General features: G+C 41.1%; 1 protein-coding gene across 9 annotated transcripts in view; it reads left to right on the top strand.

Moving 5' to 3' along the window:
* BICD1 (BICD cargo adaptor 1) overlaps window positions 1–24,530 on the top strand; it is a 272,459-nt gene that overhangs the window by 115,975 nt on the left and 131,954 nt on the right. For all 9 annotated transcript variants that reach the window (XM_075755912.1, XM_075755858.1, XM_075755869.1 and 6 more), the window contains exons 3-4: window positions 14,055–14,207; window positions 17,747–18,184. In XM_075755912.1, the coding sequence (XP_075612027.1) occupies window positions 14,055–14,207; window positions 17,747–18,184 (591 nt within the window). The remainder of the gene's footprint in view (window positions 1–14,054; window positions 14,208–17,746; window positions 18,185–24,530) is intronic.

Below are 24,530 nucleotides of genomic sequence, written 5' to 3'. Positions count from 1 at the left end.
AGAAATAGGGAATAAGAAGTAAGGGCTGGAGGGGCAGAAGAAAGAAGCATTATGGCAGACTTCAGCGGGGAGAAAAAGGACCACAGATGGTAGAAGAGAGAAAAAATGGAATTGTTGGTGTGATGAGGCAGGGTGGGATGTTTTTATTGCTGGGTATTAGAACAAGTCAGGACAGGAGAAGTTTTCAGGGCGATGTTTACATTTGAGGAAAATGGCTCGAAAAGATTCATTGCGCTTTCTCTGGGTCACCCAAACACTTCTCCAAGGGATTGAGAAGAGAGAAAATGAAAGCCTGTTCAGTACAGGAATGTTTAGTTTGTTTGAAATCTGTCTCCTCTGTCAGGAAACTAGCATTCCTTTTCTTAAGTGTGTATTTTACAGAGTAAAGCAGTTTCTAAATAAACCACCAGCTTGGTCAGGGTCAAACAGCAGCCTGTAAGAACAGTGCTAAAGCAGCTCCGGTCCATTAATGAGACTGACTGAGGAAAATCTTTAGGTTTTATGCTACATTTATTTGTAAGAGCAAGCAAAAAAAAAAAAAAGGTCCTGTAGAAGAAGCAGTTGTGATACCATAGTGTGCTGGGCTAAAACCAAAGACTACATCTGAATTCTGTCTAGATGCTCCTGAAACTCAACTATAACATGATCTCTGAGGGGCTCAGGAGTGTGGGGGAAAAACATTTAGGATTCAGAGGCGGGTGTCTTTTTCATCCTTTTGTTGCTAAGCGAGACCTGTCTCCGGAAGCTTCCCGTTTAGTGATGATAGCTGGAAAGGTCCACAGGGAAAGCGATGGTTCCTACTTTCTCTGGACCAAGGCCAGAAATGGATTTTTAACTTTAACTTGAGGCTTTGAATCACACCTAGATAGAAAGGAATCCATACTTTATGGAAACCCAGGGACTTTGACTTAGTACCTCCCACACAATTACCGTCTCTGGTTCGTAATGGGGATGTTCTTTTCCTAAAGCAGGTCAGCTCTTTTCCCTGTGTTAGCTGCAGCTACACCGCTCCTGCTGCAGGCACCAAACTGCTGCAAAAGTAATGCCCGCCATACTCTGGAACACCAGAATGGGTAGCACTTTAATTTCATATACTGGACTCACGCACTGGGGTAGTTTGGCCACTTGATCATAAGGAGCCTCCATCCGTGGAGTCAGGATGAGGACAAAGAACAGAGGGATTTGGCTGCAGAGTTAATTTTTCCTGCTCACGGTTGCAGTCTTTCACAAGAGGCACTTGTACTCCATACAAGCTGAAGAACAATTACCTGTGCCACAGAAATGACCACAGAAACTTCCATGTGATCAAAGGTGAAAGGTAGAGGCTATTAAACAAGTGTGCAGTCTCTGACAGGGGTGTGCATTGCCAAAAGTTGTGGTTACAGCAGAAATTTTGTTTGGGGGATTTTTCCCCGTTCTGCCCTTGTGTTTGGCAATGTCCTACATTAATTACACTGCACAGAGAGCATGGTGCAAGTATGTAGATGTGGCGCGTATCCTGTGTACCATATATATATATCTGTATGTAGGCATACAGGACCGGGAAGGTGCAAAGTTCATTCTCTGGTTGAGCTAAACCTTAGTATAATAATTAAGAGCCCAAGGAATTGTTAGTAGCCTGGCTTGTCTTCCCTATAGACACTGCTAGCAATATTTCAGTGATGAAAAAACCTAAGAATGGTCCACAACTGTGTAGGTATGACATGGAATATATTGATCAATTAACGAAGTGGAGTTCATAATTCTCATCTTATTCCTGTTGCTTGTCTGAATTCTGACCTAGTTCAAGTGTGATGTCGGTTTTGCTCCCTGAGGATGGCTGTTGTCTTACCAGATTGATTATTCTGCTGCACTTTTTTTTTTTTTTCCAGTGTATAACTGAATTCAATTGTGCTGTATCAAGCCATTGGGCATACAACTGAATAAAAACTGAAAAACTTGCATTTAAATAGTTATTTGCTGAAGCTGTTACTGGATTTCATAGTCATGATGTTACACCAAGGTCTTGGTTGAGTACTTTAAAAACCCAGAGGAAATTGAAGAACACTATAATGAACTTGGAGCCATCCTCTAATGTTTTGTTATATTTTGTATTAAAAATTAGCTGGAAAAAAACAAAGGGAGCTTGAGCTATCAATCAGCAGTGGCCTGCTGGGATATTAGAAAGCGGAGGGAGAATTAAGATTCTGGACTGCGATCCTTCACTGCCACGGCAGTTTCGTGTCAGTATCTGGAGATTTACGGTCCAGCACTCCAAAGCTGTACGTGGGTGCCCGTGCGCCGCAGGGGCACTGCTGCCGAGGGCAGATGGGGAGGCTGTAACGCTGCCGGCATCTCCCCCGGGCGGCCGAGCCTGCCAGGGCTGGGCAGGGTGGCCAGTCTGGCACCCCCGTATCGCCCAGCTGTCGCCGGCAGGCTCGAAGGCTTGAGGGAAGGCTGAGATCAGAATTAGGAAACATTGATATTGAGATAGATAAGACTTAGGTGAACATGTTTTTGGGAAAACCATTTTCCCCTCTACTTGGCACGTGGACATGTCTTTTCTGGGTTTCCATGAATCTGGAAAAAGAGTAGTTCTTCATTTGTCAAGGTTCTGGAGCACAACTTCAGCAAGGAAACTGCTTTGGTCTCATGCTGAACTTGGGACTTTGCAGCTTGGCTCCAAGAGCTGCCGAGTCCCTTTGCTCACGTGTGATTTAATGATCACCGAAGTGTCTTGGTATTTGCCATGAGATACTGTCCATCTCATGCCACAAGGTGCTTATAGAAAATTATCAGTGCTTTAGTGAACATTATCTTTAGGTAAATAAAAGGCTGGTTTAAGTTTTGTTTGTGGGCATTCCCAGTTCAGTTCTTTTAACTATATCTTAATAACGTAACAATCTATTCCAGCAGAAGTCTCCTGTTATCAGACCAACACCCATCACGAGCTAGATGGCAGTTCAGTGGCAACGAATGTTAAAAGGAAAACAGCAGTGTTTTTAAAGGGGAATACAAAAGAATAGGAAAAAAAATAGATTCAAGCATCAGTTTAACATCTGAAGGTAAAGAATCCCGGAATTTGACTAATATTTGGCATTTTTTTCCCCGTTTTGATGCATTGCAGGCAGTGAATAGTATTCAGTGTTTATTCAATTTCCAAAATAATAATTTAATACTAAGGCTGTGCTGCCATGAGCAACATGCTTGAGTAACTCTCCCAGAGATTATGGCATTAGTAGTCAGCCCTTGCACTGTGTTCTTGTGGCATGTATTACATTTGTATTTCTGTCCTGCGTGCCGAGCAATGGGAATCTTGTTTCCTCAGCCTTTTAAGGACAGGATAGAAAACTGTCAATGCAAAAATTACTACTGTTGACTGTAATATACTTGCATAAAGTAAATCTGTGAAATATGCAATCCGTATTAAAATAAATAAAGGAAAGGGCAGATTATAAAAGCCAAGATCAGGTTTCAAACCAATTTATATCGAACAGTCGAGATAACTGCAATGTTAGAGACACTTTCTGAGTTCAGGTATTTTCACTGTCCATATCAAAAAATTCAAGTAACCTTTAGTGCAGTTTACTTCATCAAATTCTCTATATAGGCATTCGTATTCATGAATCACCATGTGTGCTGTAATAAATAAAAATTATGTGTAAAATTCAGTCCTAAAGAATATAGTTTACAGACAGATGAGGTACTTATCATTGGCTATATTTGCCACCTAAGTCACTCAAATATATTGCCTAAAATAAAAATGCTAAGTCTTTGAGGAGAAAGGAAAAAAAAAAAAAAGGCATTAGTCAACAAGCTATTTTCATCTTTTTAATATTAATCAACTCCTGTTTCTGAATTGATGTTTCTGCTCATGCCACAGAAGAATGAGCGGGGGTGGGTGGGTGTTCTGCACACAAGGTCAAATAAGCTGCAGAATGCTGCTGTGCTTCTTTTTGCAGCAGATGGGTAATGTTACATGGATTTCGATTATTGAAATTACTCCTGACTTTGAGGAAATAGTCTCTCTTAATAATGACAGAATTGGCTGCATTGGAACATTTGAATTTTGTGGCACAGATGTGTTTATTTAAAGATGCCATGTCTCTGTCCTTCTGGAGAAGAAGGAGAATTACTGAAGTTTCTTTCTTGTTGTTCCTCCTTTCTTAGCAACCTTTTTTTACTGTATTGATATTTTCCAAGGGGAATTTGAAATAGTCTGTTGTCATTGGGAGGGTGGTGGGTGCAGATTCACAGCCAGCTTTTAAACGCCTCTGCAGCTGGCAATCCGCAAGAATAATTTTGACAAGGGGAGCTCTGCTATGAGCATGGGTTTACGGAGCTGCTTTGATGCTGAGCTCTCACAGCTCCTCTGCAGCACAATAGAGAATGTCCTAGCAGATGGCTCCTTGAAGTAGATTTGTACCTGTGACTAGTTTCTTTGTATCCCTTAGCTATTTATTCATACTACTTTCTAAAAAGTATTAATGGTTTCTTCTTTGTTTCTTTCAATATATTTTTTTTCTCTCTCAATCTACTGCGAGGAACCAGGTATTAGAGGGAATGTGGAGTGTTAATTGGGGTCTCCTATTCTTTTTCCCCTGACATCTAGTTCCTGTTGTCGTCATCGCCCGTCTCCCTACGTTTCTGCCCTATTTCATGCAAGGACATGTAATGAGTTTTCTCTGTGGTAGGACCTATCTGGGATCATCAGTTCTCATGTGCTCTTCTGTTTGCAGAGAAGAGAGAAGTTGCTGAAGATGGGAATGGTGGGTAAATGGAAGACTCCTGCAGAGAGGAACAGATGCATTTATTTTCCTGCCTTTTGTGGGTAGGAGAAAAAATACTGGTTTTCTCTTGCAGCCTGAAAGACTCTGGTTCAGATTAGACATTCAAAAAAGGTTTCTGACAAAGGCAAAAGTGAACTCAGGAAACAACTTTCTGGGAAAGGATCTGTCAATGGAAGTGGTTAAGAAGAGATTAGACAAATACCAGGAATGACATAGATGTAGTTGCTTCTGCCCTGGGAAAGACAAATGGACTAGGTGCTGCCCAGAAGCCCCTTCGAGATCCATTTTTCTATGATTTTTATGATCTTTTGTGAGCTGAGGATCAGGATTAATTGCATGTCTGATTAATTTGAACTCAACCCCCTACTAATTCAGCTGCACTCTCCTGAGGACCAGATTTATTAGTAGTGCTGCCCAGCCCTGGGTCTGTGCGTTGACACGCTCTCAGCTTCCTGAGCTCTAACACCGCGCTGCAGCACAGTCCTCCCACAGTGGGAGAAGGCAGAGGCACTTGCTCACAGACATCGATATTGCCATGTCTAGCTGCTATTTACAAGACCAAAGATTGACTTGGCGTGCAAATTGAAAAAAAAAAACAGAGCTTGGATAGTATTGTAACACAGTGCTGAGAGCCCTGGCCCGGCACGTGCATCCCTTGACAGCACGGCTTGATTACTGGTATAAGGAGTATAAGGAATGTAGGATTGAGCTACCAGCGAGCTGTAATTAAAATAGCTCCGAGTCCTAAGGAGGGGAGGCAGTTGCCATGGGGAATGGAAAGCTTACAAGGAGCCTAGCTCCGTGCCTGAAACATGGGAGAATGGAGTTGCTGCCTGGCATGCTCAGAGACGGCTTACCACAGGGAGCTCTGAAACCATCCTGACATCAAAAGTTTGAGTAAGAGAGCAGAAAGCAATGCAAAAGCAAGCAGTCAAACAGGGATGTAATTTTTCGTACCAACCAAGCATTACGAGTCCCAAAATTGTCAAGCTCCTCCATCTTATTTATGTGCTTTGGTGTCTTTTCTCTTTCCTCCTTACTATCCTAATGAATTCACTTTACTGCTACCTGCTCCTCAACATTTCAGCACATACAGTGAAATCTTAGTCCTGCTGGAGGCTATATCTATTTTACAATTTGCATTGATGGGGCTAGATTTCCACCTCTCATACTTGGAATAGATCATATAGTTGTTGCTGAGCAGCAAACATATCCAAAATAGAAATGGCATGTGTTCCTATTCCCTACCTCCTGCTAGCACCAGTGTCTGTGTGTCCACCCTGTCAGCAGTGTCAGGGAGTATAAATACCATTAAAACTAACTTTTTGTTTGTTTTCTGGGGTCTCTTGCTGTCCCTGATCCGGTTGATGATGGCCCAAGGGAGGGTCAGGACCTGGGAGCAGCAGCTGTGGGGCCGCTGAGCTTAAACTGATCACAGACCCACACCCTGTTAGCACAGCTTCTCTTTTGTTGGTTAGCCGGTGCCCCTTTGGGTCTAGAAGGAAATTTGGCACTTTGCATCTGACAGATGGCCTCTCAAAGAGATACGTATAACTGGCAGATGCCTCTCCCAAGTGATCAGTTAGGCTTTAAAACCAGCTCTTGGTTTCTTGGTGAGCTTGAAAAGGCCTGTGTGACTCCTCCATCAAAAAGCCTGCCTTGAGGCATTGTCATGTAGAATCACTGCTGTTGGTTTCTTAAATTGTGGATAGAAAATAACAACCTTCATAAGAAAGTTGTAATTGGGGAAAAAAAAAAAATTGCCCTTCAGTCCAAAATACCCCAGAACTCCTCCCCTCTTTTATTTTTCTGAGCTAATCTAGCATGAGCAATTTGGGTTTGGTATCTTTATAACAGTACCCAGTCAGCCATGGGATAACAGGTGATGTAGAGTGGGCAACAGCAGTCTCGAGTATTTCTTGCTCAAGCAGTATTCAGTGCTGTGGGAATAAAGAGAATGCAGCAAAATAATCCAGCTAAAGCGTGACGTTAAGAGGTAGTGCCCTGTCCACCCCTGGCTGCACGCTCCTGCCCCATGCTCTTCATCGTGACAGGAGCCTGGGGGAGCCCATCCTGCTCCCGCAGCAATGGGGTTGGGCGGATGGCAGCAACAACATGTCATGAAGGGAGCTGGTGAAGGGTCTAGAGAACAGGTCTTATGAGGGAACTGGGGTGGTTTAGTCTGGAGAAGAGGAGGCTGCGGGGAGACCTTATCGCTCTCCACAACTACCTGAAAGGAGGTTGTAGCCAGGTGGGTGTCGGTCTCTTCTCCCAAGTAACACGTGATAGGACAAGAGGAAACAGCCTCAAGTTGTGCCAGGGGAGGTTTAAATTGGGTATTAGGAAAAATTCCTTCACTGAAAGGGTTGTCAAGCATTGGAACAGGCTGCCCAGAGAAGTGGTTGAGTCACCATCCCTGGAGGTATTTAAAAGAGGTGTAGATGTGGTGCTTAGGGACATGGTTTAGTGGTGGAATTGGCAGTGCTAGGTTAATGGTTGGACTTGATGATCTTAAGGGTCTCTTCCAACCTAAATGATTCTGTGATTCTATAAGCAGGAGTGGCCTTTGGGCTGTGGCTGGCCCCTGGGTGGACATAGTTTTGTCCAACGGTACCTGGAGAAATTTGAAGGCCAGTATAGACCTGAATGGACTGTGGGAAGACTCCTCATGGAGAGTGCTGCATTTGCAAGATGTTATCAGCCTGCTCCAAAGCATGGATGTGTCATCATCTTTCTTTTTACCCGATGTAGTATTTAGAAATAAATTCTCCCACTTTTCTAAGAACTGTTTAATGCCACTGGAGTTGCAGGAGACAGATGAATAGCAGAGTTTTAAGTTTAAACAAAATGACCTCCACAATGTCCTCCTCATGGCAAAAGTTTTTCCAACCAATTGATATTTTGTTATTTGCAATGATCATATGTTAGTGTATGACATTATTCCGCAGACATGCAGAAAGATCACATTAACTGAACCATGCTATATACTCTGAATTTCCTTTCATGCTGTTTTGATACAGTTTAGTTCAGTAAAGTTTCTCTTCCTTTGAAAGAATTAGTTAGGAATATTACAGCAGTGGTTGCTACAGGGTGCTAATATTAATTATAATTAATTATAATTTATATGTAATTAATGCTTTACTATAATGCATTGATTGCTATTAATGCATACAAATCAAACCATTATTTTGCATGTGTTCACCAGATAAATGTGTATGATTAGAGATTTGTAGTTTATATCAGTTTATAAAGAAATCTGTGTAATATTATGTGACCATGATACTCAGCAGGAAAATTAAATACCTAAACAACAAGAACATTCCTTATTTCTATTTTTTGATACATATACTTATCTATTTTATTGACTTTCATATATATTTTATAGGGATTTATATGGAGCAGGATTTACAGCATTAAATATTATGAGATTCAAACCCTGTGATAACTACATAAATGGGCCATTTAATTGCCCTTGATAGAAATTCACCTTACTACTTTAGATTTAGCAGTTCCAATTAAATGCATTGAGCATTTCAGATGATTAAATTATTAGGTGTATTGTGTTTTATTTAAGAGCTGTTGCTGGTGAAGAAACTTAAAACATACATTATCTTGATCTAGCTTCTATTCAATATGCTATAGCTACCAAATATATGGTCTTTGATAGTGCTGTCATTTTGTAAGTAAATCCATGGAAGGGAAAGATTATAGGTACTTATCCATGGAAGGGAAAGATTATAGGTACTTATCTTTTTCTACAGATTTATTTTCAAAACTATCTTGTGCACAATAGCATCTCTGCTTTTTTTTTCTGGTTTTGAGATAATGAATGATATATTGAAAGCTAAGGAGGTTGCTTTCATGTCAGAATCACACATAATTTCAAAAGTTAGTGGTTTCCGCTTTTGGACAATAGGAGCAGTATTTGTGCTCTTAAAGTAGTATGCCAATACAGCTGGTTAGATCACATAAGATATCATGAACTCTAGTAATTCCACCTGAATGAAACTTTCTGAAGAATGAGATCATATAAATTCAGATTAAAAAGGAGGATGCAGACCTTTAACAATGAGGAAAATTAATCTTTGAAATAATTTATTCTGGGATATAGAGAAAGGGAAGCAAAAATCGTTCTGTAAGAGATGCTCCATCCCTGCTTAGCTAGGGTGTCTGGATCTATGAATCATCAGGAGCACTGGGGCTGCAAATTCTGCAAAAGGGTCAGGCCAGGTCACACTAGGTCACCAACAAAATCCCATTATGGTTTTAAATATATCTAGAAACATGGAAAATGTCATCCTTTTAGTTCAAGGTATATAACAGAGGGAAACTTTAAGGCTAGTCTAAAGGACTTTCTTTGGGGACGTAGAACAGTTGACGGTAAATAAAAGAAAATAGTCCTCAGTCTTCTGTTCCTCCTTTCGTCCTCTCTTCTCTCAACTTCCTTTATCCCTTTGGAATGAAAATTCAGGACCTGCTGGGGCACGTTTGGTAGTTCTGTAGACCACCTGGTGCTCCCTGGCCTCCTCTCAGCCATGGCAAGTCTCCTTCTGGGTCTTTTCCTTGTGTTAGCTTCCTCTCTGGGTCCTTCCATCAGTAGAAAGGAGGACGGCTGGCTTTCCAGTGGTGTCCTGGTGTCCTGCTACATCATGCTGGTGTGAAGAATTCTCTGTATGATACAGAATTAGATTTTCCATTGATTACAGAAAACAAAGAAAAAATACCCATAATTCACATTAGAGGCTTCTAAAGAGGAGATATAATTGGGCTTTAAAATTTCTTAGGGTCTATCCATATATTCTAAAAGCAATGAATCAAAGATGCTTTAGGATTTAGTTAATTTTCCCTTATTAATTTCTTATGAATTCATTTGTACTTGCATATTGCTGAGTAGATACAAACAATATTTTAAAAAGAAGCCAAAATAATTTATAAGTGCAGTTAATATTGTGATGGAATGATCCTGAAGGAAGTGCCAAACCTGGTTTTGGCCAAAATTGAGCTGACAGGAAATCAAGCGCCACCAGGCCTCACTTCTCACCTTGGAGATGAGAATACCCAGCTTCAGGTCAGTGTCCCTTGCCTGGTTTGCTTTCCTTTGGTATGTTGATAGGACACAAGAGTGCAATGAGCGGCTTCCTCGGGCAACACTGGGGGTGTTCTGACAAAAAAATGACCGTGGTGGAATCATATATTTTTTCATAGTCCTTCCTCATTGTTTTCAAAATTAGACATTACCATTCTTTCATTTTAAAGTACCTTCTCACTTGAAATTACTTGGTAGCACACAATGTGTTACAATGCGTCTACACACACAATTAATACAACGTGCTCTGTATATAGTGTATGGAATACAGCATTTTAAAAGTCCATAGTGAATAAAAAATGAATAATGTATTCATCTATATATTGCATTTAATTTTGATAAGAAGTATGAAAGTTTATTATTTAATATTTATATTCCACTGAAGCTCAGAGACCTGTCAGGATTGAAGTGATGGTGTAACTATACAGAAATGGTCCTTGCCCCTGTAAACCTAGAGGTGTCTTTCACTTTTCATATATGGGAAATCTGATGCATATCTAAGCACTAGTGGATAGGTGACCTGAGCAGACTTTATCTCAACTGAGCCTTCTGTTTTTCATTTCTTATGGTCTGTTCTGTTTCATGTAGGTTCATTAGACGTGCATTGAGCTATGTGAGTGACATCTTCCACAATTAGTGCTCGTGTATAATTAGATGCAATGCTGACAAGGACTCTGTTGTTTTCTATAGTTTCACAGAAAGGCCTTTTCCTTCTTTTTTTTTTTGGCACTGATCCATTAAAACCATTGCACCATTTTCAGCTGGTGACTGGGACTGAAAATAATTTACAGCCATTAAAACATTGCTTATGTATCATTAGCTCCACCTCTTGGATTAATTTGGTTTTAACAGATACAGTAGTTCAGAGGGGAATCCTCTCTGGAAAAGTAAAAAGTCCTGAGGCAGTGCCCTACTAAAAGCATCTGGCTCAATTGCTGTAACCTGCAAGCTTAACGTTCAGTGCTTGATTACCAGTAAAGTTTAATTACGAATTATTTTACTGATAATTTGTGTTACATTGTCCTCTAGTGGTTCATATAGATAACTGCCCTGCTGACAGACTCCTTTTGCCTTGTGTTTTTAAATCCTCTCATACTGTTTTCGTATGAGTCCAAGTCACCTTGGAAGAGGAATGATGCAATGGCCAAATAAAATTTTGCATCTTACTGCCACTGTACCAGTACAGCAAGATCTATCCTCTATAACTGCGTATTGTCTGCTTAAGAAATATGTATTTAAAATAGTTCAAAATAACTGCAGAGAGTTGTGAGAAAATACTGTATTTATTCAGAGCACTGGATGGAAAGCAATATAGCCTTCTTACTGACAGTAACAAAGAATAAACTCAGCATGAATTATTTTTTTTAATACGTTGAAGACTAGTTCAGTTCCATAAAATGCATCGAGATCTCGTGTGAAGGAAAACAGAATAGCACTCCAGCATGTCCTGTGGCTACTCACTCGTAAACCTCAATAACACCAGGCTTTTGCCCTGTAACGTGCCAGCGCCGCGTTGCACAGGAAGCAGTGAAAGCACTAGAGCGGTTTGCAGCTGGATGTTTGCCAGCATAGTGCAGATGTTCACAAATAGGAGGAGGGATCTGGGAGCACGAAGAACAATGCCAGCACGTTTGCAGTGACAAAAAGCACGTATTACATTACTTTGAAGAGGTGATGCCGCATTCTCTAATCCGCTGAGTTTGTTTGGCCCCTGTGGCAGAGCGAGAGGATTGCTTCTTGGCCCTGGTCACCGGGAGCACAGCAGACGGGATGCTCCGACTGGCGAGTCTTCCCTTTTCACACTGTTTTTTCCTTGACCAAATGCCGTGAGTAATGATGAATAGAGATTGCTCTGTGGAGAGAGTTTCTCTGTGTGTAAGAGGAGGAGGAGCACTATAAATGGTTCTGTTTATACCTCCGAGGTTATGTAGGAGAAGCAGCAGTTACAAGTGGTGAAGGAATGTGGTTTCTCTCTTCTTAAAGAAATGGTGGTGCACGCCAGCAAGATGATAGCTCATGTTTTCTGTTGCTGTTTGCAGTAATGGGAAAGACAAGGGATTACTATGACCTTACAGAGTTAATTTTTGAGGCTTTTTCAAAGTAGCGTGCCTTGTACTCTATCAGGGAAATAATATATCAAGATTCAGTAAAAATTCTTTGCTCGGGTCCTCCATCTCTGGCCACCTTTTTTTCTTTCCTCACTTTTGGAGAGGCCTTCCTTTCAATCAGCAGCGTTGATGGCAGAGCCAGTTTGCACCATGAGCGGACCCTCGGCAGCCACCTGTCCTGCGTGGTGGTGGTGAGCTCGCCCCAGCGAGGCGTGGGCAGCGCTGCTGGGAGCGGCTCGCGGCCGCTGCACCGGGAGCTGCGCGGGCAGAGCTCCTCTGCACAGCCTCGTGCTCCCGGGGCTCCCGTCAGCGCTGGATGGATGTCAGCCAGCATGGTTTGCTATTCATTCCCTGGGCCGATCATCCTCCAAACACCGGGAGAGTTGCAGAGCAGCCTAATTATACTTGACACAGCGGAGTCGTGCGTTTGGTGTTGTCCACGTATTGCCTCAGACTTGCATGTACACCCACACCTAGCAAGTGTAAATAACTGCCACAGCTGAGAACGTGATGACAGAAACAAAACGTATAGAGGCAGCCCTGAGGTATAAAATGCCTTCACCTTGTGAAATCATCTGCGGTGCTATTCTTACAGTTCACTCAGAGATTTATTAGGCGGTGATGGATGCAGGCATATTTGCAGGGAGTTACTTGTGTCTAATGCTCTGTGACTCTTCTGCCACTAGGGATCTTCACAGTTGCCATCAGTTAAGAAATTAGGTAGTTTCTTAATTAGCTGCCAGGAAGGAGGGTGAGGCTTAATTTTAAAAAGCACTTTTGTAACTCTTGCATTGACTTTTTTTTTTTTCATGCTTTGCAATGTTATTTTCCAGGGATGTAGAATTGTTTATTTAATCTAGGTGCTAAGCAAAGTTCTGTTTATCCTTAATTCAGAAGACGGGGTTTTATCCTTTACATACCAGCGAGTGAGTTGTACAGATTGATCTTTTCAGAGTTCTCTTGACTAAAATTTCTGCTGTAATGAATTTTTAAACACTTGACTTTTCCAGGTAACTATCAGGCCAGTTGTTGCCCTCCCTCCACACTGGACTCTTTTACAGAAACCCATGACTTCTTCCCAGGTGTGCTCTTTCTGAGACCCTGGCAGTGAGTGGGCTCTGCCCCATCGTTAAGGCCGCAGTAGTGCTTCCCTCCTCCAGCTGCTGTGGCACTGCTCAGGTTCCTCCTGCAGGCAAGGAGAAGATGTGACTGGTTACGCCTATACCTATTAATCAGGAAAATGCAGGCTTGTCTTCAAAGTAGAGGGGGAGGTTGCTCCTACCGCCCGCGTCGGTCGCTGTTCTCTTCCAGCTGTGTGTTAACTCCATCTTCCCGTGGTGCATTTTACATCAAGGTTATGTCAGCAGAGTCTTTCCAGAATAATCTGACCCTTAATGGCAAACTCGGTCAGAGCTGGAATCCAGTGGAAGCAATTTTTGGTGAAACTGATCCCTCGTGACCTCTCTCCTAAGGTTGTCTGGGAACTGTATGCGCTAATGGGAAAAAGAGTGGTGACTTTGCACATTCTCAGACCACTGGGTGTGATCCTGCTCAGCGCAGCAATGCGTTGGTCAGGTTTGTGACGAGCGCTTTACAGCCGTCTGCCCGGCAGGTCCCCCCCACCTGCCCGTGCGCCCCTCTAACGCCTGCAGATCCAAACGTGCGAGCGCACCTTGCTCAGGAACAGATGTCTCTGCAGAACAGATGCAGTTACTCGTTGCTTTTCTGTGTGAATGTAGTAAGCATCCTTCAGTGGAAAACAGGTGGTAATTTTATTTAAATCCAACTGTATCATAGAGCAATAAAACTAGTGAGATGATAAAGCCTTGCCAGGTTTTCCATTTCAATAAGCGTCTAACCTTGAAACTGTTTTAATCAAGCTTCCTTATCGGATGTTCTCCTTACTGCATTGCAAGCACACACCTGAAATTACTGCTTGGCCTCAAATTAAAAGGTGGTGCTCTTTTGATTTGCACTATTAAATCATTTCTATTGGAGGATTAATTTTTTGTTTCGCCTTTTCTGAAGGCAGTGTGCATCATTAAAGTGGCTGTGCATGAATGGTAATGTACTTGCATTTTCTCTCATCAGAATAACGAAATGGTGGAACTACAGAGGATACGAATGAAAGATGAAATTCGAGAGTACAAGTTTCGAGAGGCGAGACTCCTCCAGGACTACACTGAGCTTGAAGAAGAAAACATCACTTTACAGAAACTGGTGTCCACACTGAAACAGAATCAAGTAAGCATCGAAAGATTCAAGGCGCTATGCTGAAAAATGACGCCATTTTCTCCAACGCTTGTAATTTGATCCTGCAGAGCCCTTTGACAGAAGTTTCTTTGTATGTTTTTTCAGTTGAGTTTTTGCTAAACGCTTATTATAACAGTGTTATTGGCCATTTTTGATGCATGGGGAGGCCCTTGCCTCAGTGTTAGGAAAATCTTGGTGGAATATTTCATTGCAGAACTTTGTAATAGCAGAGAAATTATTACAATAGATAGAGTTGCATTTTTCGCTTCCTGCTTTTCCTCTCCTCCCTCCCTGCACGCTGAACTCAGTGCCCAGCGGCAGAGTTCAGCCCTCCATTTCCTCTCAGTTGGTTTCCTGCACATCCTTTCCCCTTCTGAAGTGGAGAAAAGGGGAGATAATCTTCTCCTTGTTCTTTATTTTTTTTTTTACCCCTGCTCCTCAGTTTTCCTGTACCAGTGTTGCTCTCTTCTCAGCCATGCTAACCTGCAAGTGTAGCAAGTTTCAAAAATAGGCGAAGGGACGTCAGATATTCCCAGTTTGTCTTTTGTTTTCCTCATTACAGCAGTTTGCAGCTGATGGCAAACCAACACACTGTAATTCTCACTGCAGTGCAGAATGCACCCCGAGGAACCGTCGCAAACAGCAGCCCCATTGCATCCAGATGCAAGCAGTCGTGGGGTCTGTTCTCTCCCTCCTACAAAAGCGCAGGTCCCTTTGCTGCTGGTTATAGATACTGCTGAGGGAGTAATCAAAACCACACTTATCCTTTAAATTGAATGAAAGAGATTTGTTCTCACATCAGAAGAGTTAACTTGCCGTGATCAATATTTAAGTATCTGAGTTGCATGATGTAACACTTTCTGCCTTTTAGACATTTCCAGACCAGTGCAACATGGCACGCTGTAACGCCATTTCCTTAACGCTAGCAGATGGTAACAATGCTGCGTTGCAACCTCTGGTTTATGTCCTAACCTACTGCCTGGTTCAGTTGGGGCTTTTATCAAACAGCCAAGACTGTCACAGTCTGTAATGGCAGCCTGGGAACAGACCTGCCTTATTCCTGCAGGAACACGCAGTACTGTTTCAGCTATCTGTTACTGCTATTTTGCTGCTCTAGCACAAATGCAATTGAAACATTTAAAACAACGAAGCTGTGCTGTGGGGAATACGCAGGTAATAGAAAAGGGTACGTCGTTTCCTTATTTATGAAGATACCCAGATTTTCATACTCCTGAAACTGAATTTATAGCAGATCGTCTTTGTGTCAGAGTTATTTACTAAGCTAGCAAATTCCCTCTTTGAGGCATGGATATTTTCCTCACCAACCTCCTAGGAGGCATTTTCACAGTATCAGGAAATTATGGACTGTCCTAGTTTCCCCCAGAAGAAAATCGGTTGGCAAGTGTTTATATTTGTCATAATATTTCATTCTTAATGAATCCAAATTCTGTGGAGAGAAAAAGCATTGCCACATTTTTAATGGCTTTAAAAATCAGTCATTTTGCATCACGCGTCCCCACACTTGTGATTCCTAAACCAGCCTTGATCTAAAAGGTAAAATTTCAAGAGCGTTTTATACTTTAATTTACAAACCCATATGTTACAAGTCTTAGCGCTAAACTGTCATTGTCTGGGTTGGGTTTTTTTGTAGCTTTTGTAAGCAAGAATCCATGAGATGGTAATCATGTAGATAATCTAGACCTCAAGTTTTCATATGGATTTAAAATTTTAAAAGGTTTCTTTTTCCACATCCTTAAGTTATAAACATAGCTACTTGATGGGATTTAATGATTTTTCAGGTGGACCTCTCTCTCTAGTTAGAAAAGAGATCAAGTTCCTTAATGCAGGTTTCAAAATATCATGGATTTTCCTTTTCTATTTAGCATTTTCCAATATGACTTTGGAACTTTCTTTGTTGTTTGAAATGTTTCCATTCTCTGGGTTTGAAGAGTAGTGCTTTGATTTTTAAGTTTGCCTTTCCAAAGGCTTCTGAGTACAAGACTTTTGACAGGTTGATAAATATTCTACTCCAGTAGGAATGGTTGATATTTCTATTTTCACCAGAACCTTATTATAGTTTGTTTAAATATATATATGTCAAAGAAAAGATATTCTAGATGATGCCATAAAATTGCAGATAATAATGCATATTAATGCATTTGAATGAGAAAAGCCTCAACTGAACAAAGCTTTTTTTATGGAAGCATGAAAATTCAGTATTTCTTTTCCTCTTTCACCAAACTATTGAATTATTTCACCTGATACTGGGAATTTTTTGCATTTAGAAATGAAAAGGTGGATAAGTAACAGGATTAGAATTGAATTAAAAATCAAAGCACAATCATTTTTACCAGGAGAGTTGGTCAAGCATGGACAATGACCTTTAGAAACAAAGCTCTTTGTTTTCTCTGCTGTGGGATTTTCCAGCAGTGAAAAGGAAGATGAGGAGGGCCAGCATGGGCAGGTCTTCTGCTGTGGGCATCAGCAGTGCCACCTAGATACTGCTCAGCAACTGGTTTTGAGCTAGATCGAGTTTACCTAAGCTTTGCTTCTTGTTAGGTGTGATAGAAAGGACTGAATAAATGTGGGAGCTGCCTTTTAAAGAAGAGAGAAGAAGCTGGTTTTTTTTTCTCAGCCCACACTGCCAATAAATACCTTGGTAAAAGATTGCACGTCAGTGCGTGGCAGGCAGCCTGCCCTCTGAGAAGGAGAAGGACCGGTGAGTCCCTCCAAGCCCGGTGAGGCTGCACCAGGTCGCTGGGGGAAGCGCTTTAGGCAGCGCGCTCAGAGCAACAGGTTGCCAAGTGCTCCGAAATACCACCCCCAGCACACAGTGCAAGGATTGTGCGGCTGGATGAGCTGTTTACTATGCTTGTTTGATAGCTTAAAAATCTCCAACAATTTGGGGCATCTTAGAGTTTAAACTGATTGTATGAATAGTTTGCTGTTTAATTTTTAAAATCAAATGCTTCTTGAATAATGGAAAGGCTTGTGTGACGCAGAGAAGAGAGTTGAGTCTCTTCTGCAGTTTTTGTGCTTGAACACTACTAAGATTCCGGATACTTTAGAGTATCCGTGCCTGAGTGACTTTACATTTGGTAAGAATTTAGATAAGGAGTCATCTTCAGAATACTTGCGATTAATAAATCTGACTATATTAGCCTGAGATCTATGCATACCTTGATATACCAACATTGCTTATGGCAATTCATAATAAATCTATGGTTACCAGGATATCTGCTACTAAACAGCCTTCTGTCCATGACATACATTGCTTATTGTCATAAGTTACTCAGAAAAAGGTGTTAAATTTCTTCATTCTCACATGCTGAAAAAGTGAGCAGTGGAGGATTTAAAAGAGCAGGCTCCACTTGCATTTTCCGTGCAGCCAGTTCTTTGCAGCTGCAGGCAATGTCTGGTATTTCAAACTGTATTTTCCTGTAAAACCTGTTTCCATAAGGCTGATAAATGGCAGGTTTTCATGACTTAAGTTTTAGTATTATGAATGTTCTTTGTCTTGTCTAATTCAGGTTGAATATGAAGGCTTAAAGCATGAGATTAAACGATTTGAGGAGGAGACAGTGTTGCTTAATAGTCAGCTAGAAGATGCCATCCGGCTGAAGGAGATTGCTGAGCATCAGCTGGAGGAAGCTCTGGAAACTTTAAAAAATGAAAGAGAGCAAAAGAACAATCTGAGGAAGGAACTCTCCCAGTATATCAACCTCAATGATAGTATGTATAATAACCATATTAATATATCAGTAGATGGATTGAAGTTTGCAGAGGATGGGAGCGAGCCCAACAATGACGACAAAATGAATGGACATATCCACGGGCCTCTCGTGAAGCTCAACGGTGACTACCGAACTCCCACGAGTAGGAAAGCAGAATCTCTGCACCCTGTCTCTGACCTCTTCAGTGAGCTCAACATATCAGAAATACAGAAACTGAAGCAGCAACTCATGCAGGTAAGAGCTGAATTTAATGTCCTGAAGTGTTTAGACACCCATCCTATGGACCCTACTGCCAGCTTTTGCAATTATTTCCCTCATTCTTGACCACGTAATGTCCCGTTTTCAGACTTCTGCTTCGGTGTGTCTTCATATCCATGTTTTGCTAGAAATATCCCTAGTAAACAGAGTATCTGTCTGCAAAAAGTCAGTGTGATCTGAGCAGATGTGTAGTGCAAGGAGGAGAAAAGGTCCTAGCTACTGTGGTTGCAGATGGTTAAATTCTGTTTTTTCCTGCTTTGATAATGGGAAATGTCCAAGAAATTGCAAATGGAACAAAGTACTCTTCAATATGACCAAAGCTATCTGGAAAAAACCCCACTAAAATCCAGACAGACTTGATTATGCTCCTTTGCAAGTCAGAGGGAGTTTTTGACATTAAATTCAGTTTGAACAAGATTTGGCATACCGTCAAGAGAGAACAAAAGGAGAGGTGCGTTCCTTTTAATAACTGTGCACTCGGAGAGCATGTGGCGTGTGAGATGTCCCAGAGTGCCCTTGTCCACCCTGGCAGTCCCGGCGGATGCGCAGGCTGCAGGGGGTGCCTTGGGGACCATACAGCCACCATTTGGTCTCCATTCATCCCAGCCCGGGCATAACCAGATTAGGAACCTGGGATGCAAGCCAGACAAAACCTCAAGCTGCCAGCCCCGATGCTGACGTTGTCTTAGAAAGGGGTACAGTGCCACACAGAGCAAGGGTCCTGCTGCCCAGGCTGTTGGGCATCTTCTCTGCCACAAGAGCTTGAAAGGTTTTTGACACCATCAAGGAAACATCCAGCATTTTCTTGCTGCAGGCTTCCAAAAAGTGCCTCTTCTAAACGGCGTAAATGTAAATCCTTTCCTGCTTAAAACGTAAAAGGCATTTTGGAAGTAGAGCAAACCAAATTTTCAGTGCTTGTGAGAGAACAATAAATCCCGGCGTGGTCTGTCCTATATTTGCTGAAGAGTTAATTATTCTATTTACTTCATTGCCAAACACACCGTGGGAAGTTTCGATCTGAGCTATTGTTACCAGAAAGCGGCAAAATAATTCACTCTGTAAGACTTATTTTGAAGTTTTAGAAAGCAGGCATTCTTTATTGCAGCGCTGGGTGCAGGGGGGATAACTCCACCTAACATGCACACCCAAAAGACAAAACTAGCAAGTATTTATACTATGTTAATAGACATATTCATTATATTTCCGAGTAGTGCTTATCACATTCATGGATTTTCCGGGAACTCGTTAGCATATGCTAATGTCTTTCCGTGCACCTTTGTTGGCACCTCCGGGTGGTCGTTGAGGGTCTTCAGACTCAGTCCTGGTATCACATATACCTTATCCCTCAAGGCTGGTTTTGTGATCACCTTGTAACTTTCTTATCTTTGCGCATCTGTTCTTCCAGGGCCGAGCTGTTTAGAATGAGATTGTCCCAGGGCTTCTTATCTTACAACTAATTATTTTCTAAGTTACAATGGCTTCCCTTTTGTTTGGTTACATCTATTGAGCAATGGCTCTAGTTGCTTGAATTGATCTTAATATTTCAATATTCACAGGTATCACTATGACATGGCAAATGTTGACGACATCTAGTGCTTTGCACAAATAACTTTGATGCAAGATATACATAATTTAAGTGGAAAAGCTTGAAATTTGGAATTTTATTTCTGTTAAAAATTTTCAGAAAATTTTTCAGTATTAAAATGTAAACAATGTGTGTAGTTTGTGTATATGTGCATATATAAAATTATGCATGTGTATGGACGTATACGTTTATGTATATAATATATGCATATATATGTAGCTTTTGATTTTATTCAGAAATACAATGTTAAAATAAAAAAACCCACCTTCAGAAGAAATGCTTTGAAATGGTGACGTTTTAAAATACAGCATAAGTATTTTCAACCATCATTTACAATGAAGTTTATGCAATATAAATCTGGAGTGAAAGCTGTTTGGAACTGAAAAAAACAAGATTGGGTATATTTTGTCTTGATTTTATTAAATTAAATATTGAGCTTGATAAATCAGCAAACTTCTACTTGAAAGACACTGCAAATGTTTTGATGGTCTCTGAATTTAACATTACTTATTTATTTTACACATCGTAAACAAAGTGTCAGCCTTCTCACAGTCACTAGCCACAAACTGTCTAGGATCCTATGGGACCCTAGGAGGACCCTAGAAAATAAATATAACCATTTTTAGGTCACAGCAGCTTTGCTGGGCCCCAGCACCCTCACTCCAATAGCCACCACTGTTGTTCAGTATTCTAATCATGTTTAAAGGTGTAAGGTTTAAAAAGAAAAACTGGACCCAGCTGGAAATCTGATTTCTTTAGAAACTGAAAAGGCTTACTGGAAAATGCTGGTGTGTACTTTTTTAAAGTGATCAGCTCTCTTGAGTTGCATCAGCTCACCTTGGGTCACACACAGTAAGTGTGACGAATTACTCCAAATTTTTTCCTTGTAGTGGATGGGAGATTTAATTGGGTTCAAGCTGACAAAAGGTAATTCTTCAGCAAAATTGAATTTATTTTTTTTTTCTCCTCCACAGTGTCTTTGCCATGTGGTGTTCATTCAGTCACATCTCAATATTTGGTCTATGTTCCTCTTGTTTTACTTGAAGAGGCTGTACTATGACAGGGTTGCTGAAGGAACTGACCCATTTGTGGGAACTATTTTTATGTCTGTAGAACAGTAGGCTCCTTTTTTTGAGAGAAGTAAACTTCGGATTTTCCTTTTTTTACACGTGTGGCAAATTTTTTCACTGCTCAATCTCAAAAAGAAACCTTCACCAAAAAAGTTAGTATGACAGGTATCATTCCTTCTTGCAGATTTAGGCTGCTGCTGCTGGTGGTCCATGATCTATGCTGATCCCTAGAAGAGATTTAAGTTCAAATGTTTTGTTTCTATCTTTTAAATCCACTAGGTAACAAATACCTTGCTGAAAATTCCTGTATTCCAAGATTATTTTGGAAAAGCTCAAGGCTTTCTGCTCTGCTTTCATGTTTGTTGTCCAGCGAGAATTATCCATCTCATCTTTAAAGCCTAGGAATCCTCTCTTCCTTCCATGGCAATGCTTTCCCTGTTCCTGAAGGCTGACATCATATTTGGAAAACTTGGATTAAGTTCTCTCAAAAAAAAAAAGTAAAAAATAAAAGTAAAAAAAAAAGTTTAAAAAAAAAAAAAAGTAGCCCAGGTTCTGACACTCTTCTCCAGCTGCCTGTTACTCTCTGGCAAACACAATACAGCTGAGATTCAGGGTTCTTGAGCTGAGTTTTCCTGTTAATTTGTTCCAGTCTCCACTAGGAATTATTCACTGATATTCTGATGTTATTTAAAAAAAGGGGGGGGGGGGGCAAATAGCAATGGTAAAATTAGTTTCCATAATTGCAAGCTATAGAGCAAATTGGAAGGGAAATCTCTTCAAACCGAAACCTTTGAAGGGAAGAATGCATCACAAAATAGGTACAGCTACTTTTAAATTGCTTTTATTTTCATTTTAAGATGATAAAGACCCTTACTGCAGCTACTAACTTCAATGTAAAAAAAAAAACAACCAACCAACTGGACTGAAAAATAACTGCAATTCCCAGTAGTTTACTGTGGGTGGAAATAAGAGTTTGGTATTGTCTAGAATAAGAACTATAATTACCGTACTTGGAAACAGCAGTCATTAATATTCAGAAGGTGTGCTCAGGGCTGAATTGGAGCTTTGGGGTTGTTTTTTTTTTCCTTGGAAGTAGGAGCATGTATTTATAACTTTAAAGAGAAATGTATAATCTTCACCCATAGTTACTAGACTAGAAGTAGTAAAATTTAGTAGATCTATGTATTTCATTTTACCTACTGTCCAAGTTGGTGTATGGGTTTTAAAAGTTGCATGTTTTCTCTGGAAAAAATCCTTTCTATTTGAAAGAAGTATTTGTTTCCAGCACACATTTATGTTCAGAAGAGAAATGATCATAAAGATCCCGATCAGCTCTGTTACAGTTTGCCTTCATGATAGAACATGATGGCTGAGATCAGTAATCTGGCAGGATCAATTCTGTCTGATTAATTTAAGCAGACGCTGAAACACTGTGCTGCTTTAACAGCAAGTTGTTTTCTCGAAGGAAAGGCTCCCTGGCTGTAAGCTTTATATTTATTTTTACACTAGTGCAACGTACAGGTAATTGTCTACTTCCATGTGAACATACCCACAGCAGACCCAAAGCCACCTGCCTTTGATATCTAATGTAGGCATCATTATCATCCATATGACTTCTCACTATAAGGTGAGACAGTCCTTTAAGCAAAACTCAGATTTCCGTGCATGTGTGTAGCTCACCAGCCTGAAGGAATAAGCACCTTCATTATCTGATGTGGGTACTATAATTAACACCTAAGCCTGCTATAACCAGGAGTTCAGCTGAAAGTTTCTGGGGAGAGCAGAGCTGGGGCAGACTGGAGGAAAGCTGGTGAGGCAGCTTCTGCTCGGTCACTCTCTGAGGCTCCCCAGGACAGGTCAGACCGAGAAATCTCTGGAGAGCGGTCACCTTTTAAGAAGATGCCCTTGGCAAAGGGGAAGGTTGCCCTATTTTTTATTTTCTCAACAAGCGTGGGCTGACGTGGGGTTTGAGCAGGAAGGGGAGGGGGTGACAGGCAGACTGAGGCAGCAATGGGGGAGCAATGTCAAATTGAGAAGGGTACCAATGTACTTGTGGTACTTGGCTGTCCTCTTCTGCGCAGACTATGTAGTGCCTAAAAGGGAGTGCCCTATATCTAAGGAGACAGACTCTTACTGGATCATAAAATAATGATGAGGTTTGGCCCTGTTTTTTTAATTCTTAAGCCATCAGTCACCTGTACAGGGGAAAACTAGGCTGATTCTTTTAGATGTTTTTAACATGGCTTCTATTTTTATTCTTACAGTTTTTGCCTGCAGTTGATTGCAGGCTCTAATAGAGGCCATGTTTTGAAAGCCTGTCTGTAAAACCAGGGGATCATCATATGCTTTAGTGCCTTAATACTTCTGAGCAACAGCCACTGCTCGAAAGCCACGTTACGAGAAAATAGGAGTCTGAACCACTGCTTGGACCGTTTTGTGAGATGGCATTAATACCCTCTCGGTCTCTACAAGGCTTTTCTTTTCCTTCAGTTAGATTCATGGTGGCTGATTTGACTTTCTTCCAAACTACCTGGGGGGATGCTGATAGTGAAGGAAAGGGTTTTCAGAACTGATAGCTTTGAATTCTCAGAACTAGTAATTCAGCCGCTCATAAAGGGAACGTGAAGAGTGCCATTTTCACTGCGTGTGTAAACACGGGGCTGAGATACTGCAACAGTGGGACAGAAAGAGCAGTAAACCTGGTAGGCTCAGGGTCCTGTTGCAAAAGCCATGAAAGCAAGAAGGATTCCCATCTCCTTGTGCCTTCCTCTGCTTCCCAGTTCACAACTCGGAACAGGACAAAGGCACAGAAAAGAAGTCGAAGCACTACATTCAAAACTTGAAATGGGAGTCTTTCAGGGGTGTTATCGTGAGTAGCAAATACCCGAGCAGATCAAACTTTGTCTTGTTCGCTTGCTTTAACATGCTGTGCATTAAAACTTGTAGAGTTCTCCATGACTGCTTCTGCTGTTCAACATCCACATTTCTCTGTGGATATTCAGAAAGGAACTTACTAGGTCAGAACCAGTGGTTTGTTAGCTGTACTGCAAATCCCACTTTTCCTCTCTTGTCCTTAAAATCATGGATTTTGCTTATAGTTAAGTGATGGAGATGGGGAGTCCTAGGAGTTGCATGTGCTCAGTCTCCTGATCTGTGTTATATTCTCACACAGCAGGTTATTTAATCTAAGCTTTGGAAATGTACACAGCCATTTGTTTACTGTATTTGCATTCAGTAATCAAGCCTTAATGCATCAGTCCAAAGATACAAATAAATATTGTGAAAGATTGGCAGAGCTATTAATGGGAAATGTAAATTCAAACTGTATCGAGAAATGTGTATGTACCAGTAGAATGGCTTATAGTCAACAGTGATGCAGTTCATGTCTATTAAAATTCAGGGAACATCTGTTGTAATAAATCCAGCATCATCACTCTAGCTGACTAGGCACTTAGTGCTTGGACACACAGTAATTCTTCGGTGGACAATGTGTAAAATTGCGACCTAGTGATACTGCAAATTGTAACAGAGGCTGGGACTTCATAACCCTCTACAAATTATATGTATCTCTCTCTGACTTAATTCTATGGTTTAGGTGTATATGGCTAAAATCTCTTTGAAGTCTTCAAGTTACATATGCAGAGTGGGGGAGTGAAAGAGACGAACG

This window comes from Balearica regulorum, chromosome 1 (assembly GCF_011004875.1).
Source record: "Balearica regulorum gibbericeps isolate bBalReg1 chromosome 1, bBalReg1.pri, whole genome shotgun sequence".
Classification (NCBI taxonomy): Eukaryota; Metazoa; Chordata; class Aves; order Gruiformes; family Gruidae; genus Balearica; species Balearica regulorum.
This window is presented reverse-complemented; position numbering and strand designations above follow the sequence as displayed.